The sequence below is a fragment of the Vollenhovia emeryi genome, unplaced genomic scaffold, assembly GCF_000949405.1.
Source record: "Vollenhovia emeryi isolate VEMERY1.0 unplaced genomic scaffold, V.emery_V1.0 DF939343.1, whole genome shotgun sequence".
Lineage (NCBI taxonomy): Eukaryota > Metazoa > Arthropoda > Insecta > Hymenoptera > Formicidae > Vollenhovia > Vollenhovia emeryi.
In genome coordinates this window covers 139,954-149,626 of record NW_011967023.1, presented here as the reverse complement: position 1 = coordinate 149,626, position 9,673 = coordinate 139,954, and the positions used below count along the sequence as shown (strand labels likewise).

Sequence of the window (9,673 nt, the reverse complement as noted above, 5' to 3'; positions counted from 1 at the left end):
GTGTACCTGCGACTGGCAGCGAGAACGAATCTCCGAAAGGCACGAGTGACCCATGAGTCCTACTAACGCATGTAAAATCCGTTTTAAAAAAAAGTTTTTTTACAAATATGTTTCTTAACTCGTAATATAAGTGTTTTTAAAGGTTTGAAGTCGATAAGTGCGAAAATGAGTCTAAAATATGTAAAAATATGAAAATATGAGTCTAAAATAGCGACAGAATGCCAAAAAGAAAAAGGTATCACTTCTGCCCAACCAAAACAGACAGGAAAACGTTCTTCTGCTGTTAGAAATGCAAAGAACCGGTTTGTGACGATCATCGACTTGCGTGCTGTCCAGAATGCTCGTAAAATTTCAAATGATGTAACATTATGTTATTAATTATGTAATTTTATGTTAATTTCATATAAATGCCAATACTTGACAACTTACTTACAGAGTTTTTCATTTTAATCATCCATATCTTATATTTTTCAGTATTAGGTTTCATAAGCCACCATTAGAAGATAAACGATATTCAACTCTCAAAATAAATACCCTTTTTAAAAACTGGAACTTTTCTATATTTTTTTCTTAAAGTACCTACCCTTAAGTAAAAAGTCCTAGTTGGATTTTTTTTATAAACTAATTAACAAAAGTTATGAATTTTATAAACTTACTCCGATTTTTTCCATTTGCCTTCGTTCAAAATCAAAATTTTGAATGACAAAATAATCTTTATTATGTTTTTATTGTTGTGATTGATAAATAAGATGTCAAGGAACATCTATGAATTTTTTCAGAATTATTTGTTTACTTTAAGGTTATGTAAATCATCGCGGACACCAATGACCCATGAGCCCCGTTACCGGCGGTCGAAAAACAGAGTCCCGTTGCAGGGTTAATTACTCGATAACTATTGTTACTTTTGTACCGCGGCACATGACATTTCTCCTTAGTTTAACCCAATCTACCACTATTTTCAAGTTGGCTACTTTTGCATCAGACACCCTGTATAGTTTCGAGTTATGCGCCATTGAATATATGCGGCGCACGCGTGAAGGCGCTTCGAGCGCGGCGGATATAGGATTCGCAGTGCATGCGACAAGGATAATTAGGAAGCTTTGCTTTTGTTTTATGTGTATGCATCTTTTGTTTTAAGTAAGTAAACGAGGAGACAGACAAGTCGGAAGTCCGAGCCCGCTCGTAAGGGGCAGCAAAAAAGTGCTTCTGTAACACTGAGTCTCGTCGATCCTTTGAACCCTACGATCAAGTACACAACAGTTATAATAATATCATCAAATGGCGCCAACTAAAATGGATATTTATAATATATTTTATACAAACCAGATACTTTATTATTTTTGATATTAAAATTTTACATTCAAACAATCGAGCATAAAAACCAGAAGAAATAAAGGAGATAATAATATTAATGAGACAAATTTTTAATACTTATTCAATGAAAATATAATGCAAACCTATAATGGCCTTTTCTAATTTAATTGTTGGTTACATATCAGTTCTGATTTACGACATTATTGTTTATTTAAAAAATTTGGCGGTACTATAAACTGCTAAAATATACAATCTAAACTTACAATTAATTCTAATTCCTAATTCATACCCACACATGCGCGCGCGTAAACGCACACATATACACAAAAAAAAGAGAAAATTTAATACTTGTAAGGAAGGAGGAAGAACGCAATTAACATTTGGTTTAGCAACGCTTACTATATGTATAATATTATACTTGGCGCAAGACCCTATCGTGGCTCTTGATAACAGCTCTTTTCTTTGCATAATTTTCCTTTGCGTATTAACTTTCCTTTACGGTGAATATAACTTTTTTTAGCATAAACATAGCTCTTTCCTTTGCAGAATTCCTACGAGCGCTTTGACGGATTCGTGGTCCTTCACGGCACCGACACCCTCAGTTACACCGCATCCGCCCTGTCCTTCATGCTCGAGGCTCTGGGCAAGATCGTCATCCTGACCGGCTCGCAAGTGCCGATTTTCGACACGAGAAGCGACGGCCTGGACAACTTCCTCGCGTCTCTCGTGATCGCGGCGAATTACAACATACCTGAAGTGTGCGTGTTCTTCGGTACGCGTTTGTTGCGCGGCAATCGCACAACCAAGGCATCCGCGACATCCTTCGAAGCCTTCGAATCACCGAACATTCCACCCCTCGCCACGGCGAACATCAAAATCGAAGGTTGTCTCACAGGTTCTAAATCAGAGCATGATCCCTCTGACAATGAGATTTTTCTACAGTCTTAAAAGATAAACAACCACAAGTATTTGAAACCTTTTTTAATAAAAAAGGTTTAAAAAGACGCCAAGTATAAGCGTCATCCAATCAAGAATTATATAATTTAATTATGAATATCTTTTATTTGGATAATGGAATTTGGATATTTTTATTTAAAAAAAAATTTTTTTTCTCCCTCCCTCCAAAGTGTCTTCTCTACAAAAGTAATGATGTCATCAAATGGCGTCAACTAAACTGAATATTTATAAAAACTAGGTATTTTATTGTTTTTTATATTAAAATGTTATAGTCAAACAATCGAGCATAAAATTTTACCGGAGGACATAAAGGAAATAATAATATTAATGAGACAAATTTTTAATACTTCTTTCATAAAAATTTTATGCAAACAAATTTAATACAAATAAATATTTTATTAAAAGATCGCTTTTTTAAATTTAATTGTGGAATACATATCGATCCTGATTCATGACATCATTGTTTATTAAAAAAACTTGGCGCTGCTAAACTGCTGAAATATACAATCCAAGGGGGAAACCGCTGAGGGCATTGTGGTGTACAGATTTGCGGCATTACTGGGCATTACTAGGGCATTTTTTGGGCATTACATCTTGCTGGGGCATTATAAAGATAAAATAAGATAAAATAAGATAAAACAAGATAAATAAGATAAAAGAAGGTGGTTGACGACCACGTTTCTTAAAGTTCGTGTATCGTGAAAATCGTGAAAAATTGGTCACGTTAGACTTTACATCGCGATATCTCTGCTCTTACAATTAGAGCACGTAGGCAAAAAATATAATAAAAACACTTTTATTATGCAAATCGTACCCAAGCTATCGATTGAGTTGTTAGAAGTTCGTCGGATCTGCCGTTGTTGAGATTCGAAAATCTGTGGGCCTGTCACCTCGCATACTCGCGTAAACTACACCCGGTCGGTCTCGCTTATACTTGGCGCGAGACACTACCGTGTCTTGTGATGTTACTGAATTATTATACCATATAATCTATCGTTGCTCGAACGATATTCTTTTCATTATCAATTGTTTGCAGCCTCTACAAATTGACATATTTCTTTTCTTTAAGGCAAAATCGAATTTACAAGACATTCTAAGAATTTCAAAACTGACATTTCGCAGTGGACTATCGCTCGATTTTCCGCCCTTGTACCATGGAGAAGTTCTATGTACACGCGTCGCTCAATCGAAACGTAGGCCTGCTGCGGCTGTTTCCCAGCATCACGTCCGACCTGGTTAAGGTATTTCTTCAACCGCCAATCGAGGGGGTCGTCCTACAGTCCTACGGCGTGGGAAACGTCCCGACAAATCGCGACGACATCATCGAGGAGCTTCACGCGGCGACGAAGCGCGGTGTGGTTGTCGTGAATATCACGCAATGCGCGACCGGATGCGTCTCGGACGCATACGAAGCTGGAAAACTGCTGCAAAAAGCTGGTACAATGAATCAATACTAAAGTATAGATTCAGGAGACAATTACAAGCTAAATACACAGGAGTTATTCGTCTAAATATTCTACATAATACTGAAGTTAAATCCTCCTGGACATTTTATATTATCGATCTTAATTCTTTTTAATATTATAGATACACGTGGATAGAAATAAGTTGGTCCAAGTTCTAGTTCCGAGAAATGTGTAGCCAATCAATTTTCAGTTATTCCATAAAAGCTGCAAGTTGATTGACTACACATTTTTCAGAACTAGAACTTGAACCAAGTGCATCGTGGATACAAGCCATAACATGGTCGGGCTCTGACCGTGTAGATCTTTGTGCCTAATAATTAAGGAATTCCCAATTATGAGACAAGTTCCTAATACGAGGTAATGGGATTTCTGTTAAATTAACAAGCATCATCTATTGGTTCCACCATAAATTTATTGCTCTTGAAGTGAAATCGAATGGAAAATTCATTGTTAGATCGTGTAATTGTCGTGAAAAAAAATTTGTGATTGAATTTGGACATTGAAAACCTACTCTCTCACATTAGAAGCCCATCTCATAATAGGGAACTTTCCAATACTATTAAGTGAAATTCATGTACATTTTTCTTAGCGCAGACTGCGTGCCGTTACTGTCGTTCTTAAGATGCAGTCCTAAACTTAAGCTGAAATAGTGATACAATCACATAATTAAATTGATAGTCATTTTAATAATACTGATACTAATAAGCTTCTTTAGAATCGTTACAAACAAATTAAGAAATTAGGAGTATAAAGGAAATGTGTTAGTAAATATGAATGTGAATATTATCCAATTGATGATCAATTTAATTATGCGATTATACTATTTCAGTTTTAGTTTGTGACTGCGTTTTTAAACCAACAGTAATGACACGTAATCTGTACTGGACTAAAAAATATATATAAATTTTATGCAATAATATTATTAGGCACAAACATCCAACCCGACCGTGCAAGCTTTATCTCTATCTACTTGATTTATTATACATGGCACATACCGGCCAAGGTCACTTATATTGTTTAAAATTCTTTATCTTTCCGTTAAACTTCTCTCGGTAAAATTGTGCGCTCAGTAAAGGTCTTAGAGAATGTTACGCAAAACTTGTGTGATAATGCGTGGCACAGAGTCATATAAACATAAATATTTTCCTGTTGATAATGCTCAAAATAACGATAGTGTTACGTACTATTTCCAAAGAAACTTTATGACTTATTTGTCACAGTAATTCGCTATTAATATTGCAGGTGTGATACCGGGTTTTGATATGACACCGGAGGCTGCATTAACGAAACTCGCGTACGTCTTATCAAAATACGATTGGGACACAGAGACCAAGCGGCAAATAATGCAAACGAATTTACGGGGCGAGCTGACCGCCGGTCAACCGCCGACTATACAGGACTGGGATTTGGTGGAAGCTGTCGCTAGGTCCTTGAGATTATCCTCTGTTGCGGAACTTCAGGAGCTGGGATCGATTCTGTTCCCGGCTATGCTGAACGCCGCGGTAGTTAGACGTGACGTCGTCAAACTCGAGTCTTTAATAGGATACGTTAGTACATTAACATTTGCTTCATTACACGTTAATTAAATTTTCCTCAAGTAACAAAATCTCCAAAATACAAATCTTCAAGAGCCTGATCTACAACGTGCTCTTTACGTCTAATTGTAAGTCTAGAAACATTCTATTTTATATAAGTAAGTCAAAACACTTACGAATATCGACAATATACGATTGTACAATGGACACTAAGGCCGGTATTTATAGTCAGATCTTATATTCAAGTCCGTCTTAAGATCATCTTTAGATACTCCGTAGCCAATAAAATGTTTCATACAGTATCTTTAGATAAATTCATGACAGTCTTGAATAGAAGATCTGACTATGAATACCGGCCTAGGAATCACTGATGCCTTCCCATATGAATTTAGGCATATACTAAGGGGATTCTAAAGCCGCTGGCGAACTCAATCAGTGTCGATAAAATAGGAGACGGTATTAAAAACGTTAATTATCGACTTCGCGTTCACGATGCTAGAATTCAGTCCGAGAAATTTATAACCAACCAATTTGCAACTTTTACAGAAAAGCAGAATTTTTATTAGGTAGACATTGCCCAGACCTAGATTTTAGATCGAATTCATGGAGAATGTATAAGGAGACCGAACTGCCCGTAATCAGAGTGGGCTGACATTTGTAACAGCCAGTCGTTCTGAAAAGAGATTACTGGGAGCGCTGTTATCAACTAACTCCATTCGCATTCGTACGTGACACATGGTTGTCATATGCATGAAGCTTTCGTGGTTATATTAATGATAGAGTATGAGAGGTACGGGAAAAATAGATTTTGGATATACAATAAAATAAAATAGAATAAAAATGAATTCCTTGAAACTGCGCATTTTACAAGTTTCGATACGTCCAATCCGTAAATAAGATGAGGAGATGGATTGTGTATCTCTGAAACTTGTGAAAATTACAAAAGTGAGTGAATTCACAGGTTGAAATTAGAAATATTTTATAATAGTATTCACTCACTTTTGTATTTTTCCTAAGTTTCAGAAATCGACCCCCAGATAACAAAGGTTATACGCTGTATCTACGAGTCAGTGAGATCAAGATCGGTAAACTCATGGGCGAATTCTTAATCGCGTAAGGCGACGCCAGCGCTGAAAGTGGCAAAATTTTGATTCACTGGCTGGTAATAATGTCGACCCATGTTCGGTGACGTGATCCAGACCTAGTTCGGTCTCCTTATACATTCTCCATGATCGAATTCCAGTATCGTCAACACCATGGCTTTATTGACAATCCTGACAATCTGGCAGATTGTCCTCTCTCGAAAAAGGGTGCAACTATTTCTACACGCCATACTGCTCTTTTTCTCTTCTTCTAGACTTGGATTTCTGGACTTGCGTTTATTAGAAATAATCGCTCTTTCTAAGCTATTAATCTTAATTGTAATTGCACGATATTGTTCTTAGTAAAAACCTTTTTTAAAAAAAAAGTAAAAAAAGCACCAAGTATAAGCTCCAATTCAACCGAATATATTTTGTTACTCTTTCTTTTTTGCAAAAGTATATTCTCTACAAAAATATCTTCTCAACAAAACTTTCTTCTCTACAAAAGTAATGATATCAACAAATTGCGCCAAATATAACAACGGACAATTATACAAACTAGTTGCTTTAGTATTAGTTTTTGATTAAAAAATGTTATATGTCTTAAAAAATCAAACTAAAGATTTTATTGAAAAAAATAATGGAGTTAATAATAAAACACCGATGAAAAGGATAGCAACTGTTTAGAAATTTAGAAACTCTGTATCTATTCAGGCGAATTAAGGCCTGTGTCCATGACGCTAGTACTTGGTCCAAGTTCTAATTCCGCGAAATATGTAACCAATCAATATAGCTGTTCCACAAAAGCTGCAAGTTGATTGGCTACGCATTTCTCAAAACTAGAACTTGCACCAAGTACTAGCATCATGGACACAGGCCTTAATTCGCCTGAATAGATACAGAATTTCTAAATTTCTAAACAGTTGCTATTCTTTTCATCGGTGTTTTATTATTAACTCCATTATTTTTTCCACTAAAATCTTTAGTTTTTTAAGAAATATAACATTTTTTAATCAAGAACTAATACTAAAACAAGTTTGTATAAATATCCGTTGTTATATTTGACGCAATTTGTTAATATTATTACTTTTGTAGAGAAGATAGTTTTGTTGATGAGAGAAGATATTTTTGTAGAGAATATACTTTTGCAAAAAAGATAGAGTAACAAAATATATTCGGTTGAATTGGAGCTTATACTTGGTGCTTTTTTTACCTTTTTATTAAAAAGGTAAGTTTTTTACGTGATATCACACCTTTTGTAGTGTGTAATATCTCATACTGTACTCTTTACTTGGCACAAAACTCGACAATTTTAGAATAATATTATCACAGCCCCGGTGGTCGAGCTGGCTAAGACGCCCGTCACGGATTGAGAGGTCCCAGGTTCGAATCCTGGCTGGGATAATATATTTCGCAATAAGAATTTTAATTCAATAGGGGAAAGGGTAAAATAATGCTAAGTATAGCATTAAAATTAAATTAAAATAATTTGAATAAATCGCTCTGCGATTTTTAGAACACGTGAATTCACTGACGATAATGATCCCACCTCGGGGAAATCTGTGTTATATGCAGAGTTGTAAACCGAACCGAACCATTGAAGTGTATCCGTTCCGAGAGAACGGATCAAAATTTCATTTATAAAATCGTTCCGATCCGGAACGAACCGTTTTTTATTATGATTTAAAACGCTCCGGTTTCGAACCGGAGTATGAAAAACCGGTTTTGGAGCGGTTCCTTTATCTAAAAAGGATTTAATTTATTTAAAAAGATTTACCACGTTTGAGTCTTTGCTACATAGCTGGAGAGGTGGTAAATGTGCAAATTTCACCAGTTCGGTTCGATTTGCATTCCAAGTTCTAAATAATTTACTTCATTCATTCGGTTTTCGGAGCGGTTTTTAAACTCGAACCGGTTCAAAACCGCTCCAAAGAACGTATTTATGCTCCGTTTTACAATCTTATTCGCTCCTTTCTCTCGTAGCATATAACTTCAATGGTTCGGTTCGGTTTACATCCCAAGTCCCAAATAATTTACTCCGTAAATTCATCCGGTTTTCGGAGCGGTTTTTAAATTCGAGCCGGTTCGAAACCGCTCCAAAGAACGTATTTTTGCTCCGGTTTACAACCCTGGTTATATGTGCGATAGTAACGGCGCGCAGTACAGGGTGGGATAATACGGTATATGATTCACCTAGCAATATAACGGCCACCTTGCCAGGTCCTAAAAATATGGCGTTTAAGTTTCAATTTGATTTCGGTCAGAAAAGGACCGAGAAAATATTAATTGTAGTTTATACACACGCGGCCGTGAAAGCGTTCAAAGTAGTATACATGTTAATGCGAATAATATTATCACACCCAGGCAACCAGCTGACGTCGTAATGACGTTAATATAAGGTCAGTTGCTGACCTGTTCGACGTCAGTTTATGACGTGATATTAACGTAATGACGACGTGAGTTTGTCTTGTCAAAAATGACGTCAGATTAATGACGTTTACTTACGTCATTAACCTGCCGTAACGTGATTAACTTGACGTTTTATTTACGTCATAAATCATGTTGTAATACGTAATAAAAACGTAATATACACGGAGAAAAATAATTTGCTGACACAGCAGATTTTTTGGGATATAATTGTTAAATTGTGTTAAATCACATAGTCATCAAAAGTATATTCAGGTTATTGAGGTCTATCCATGATCCAGACAACTCGCTCTCACATCATATCGGCTCGCCTTTTATACTAATACGGGACGATTTTTACTTACGAGAAAGACGCGCCGGTCGCCACGTCGCGGCAGTATGTGGTACTAGTGCTATCTATTCAGGAGGGAATCAGGTGTTAAATAACAATTTAAATAACGTCATTATGACGTCTTACTTACTTCTTCCAACTGACGTCACTCCAAAGACCAATAGTTACATCATATATGACGTATACTTATGGCGTATACATATACTAACGTCATTGTTATGACGTTTAAAATAACGTCAGTTTAGGTCATAATCACCAATTGGTGACAAAAATCACGTTAATTTACGTCATTACGACGTCAGCTGGTTGCCTGGGCAGCCCCGGTGGTCGAGCTGGCTATGACGCCCGTCACGGATTGAGAGGTCCCAGGTTCGAATCCTGGCTGGGATAATATAATATTTCGCAATAAGAATTTTAATTCAATAGGGGACAGGGTAAATTTATAATGCTAAACGATAAAAAGAATTGGTAAATGTGCATAAAAAGACCCCACCTTCCGATTACCTTGATCTTGACATATGTTGTCAAGGTCACCCTCCTGAGTAACTCTTAGAAGTTTTT

At 36.2% G+C, this 9,673-nt stretch overlaps 1 protein-coding gene across 2 annotated transcripts in view; it reads left to right on the top strand.

Moving 5' to 3' along the window:
- Window positions 1-1,728: 1,728 nt before the first annotated feature.
- LOC105558451 (L-asparaginase) overlaps window positions 1,729-9,673 on the top strand; it is a 36,815-nt gene continuing 28,870 nt past the window's right edge. The window contains exons 1-3 of one of the 2 annotated variants that reach the window (XM_012006149.1): window positions 1,729-2,197; window positions 3,394-3,708; window positions 4,980-5,239. In XM_012006149.1, coding sequence (XP_011861539.1) covers window positions 1,942-2,197; window positions 3,394-3,708; window positions 4,980-5,239 — 831 coding nt within the window. In that variant the 5' untranslated portion in view covers window positions 1,729-1,941. Of the gene's footprint in view, window positions 2,198-3,393; window positions 3,709-4,979; window positions 5,285-9,673 lie in introns of both variants that reach the window. The other variant, XM_012006148.1, reaches the window with a different exon arrangement.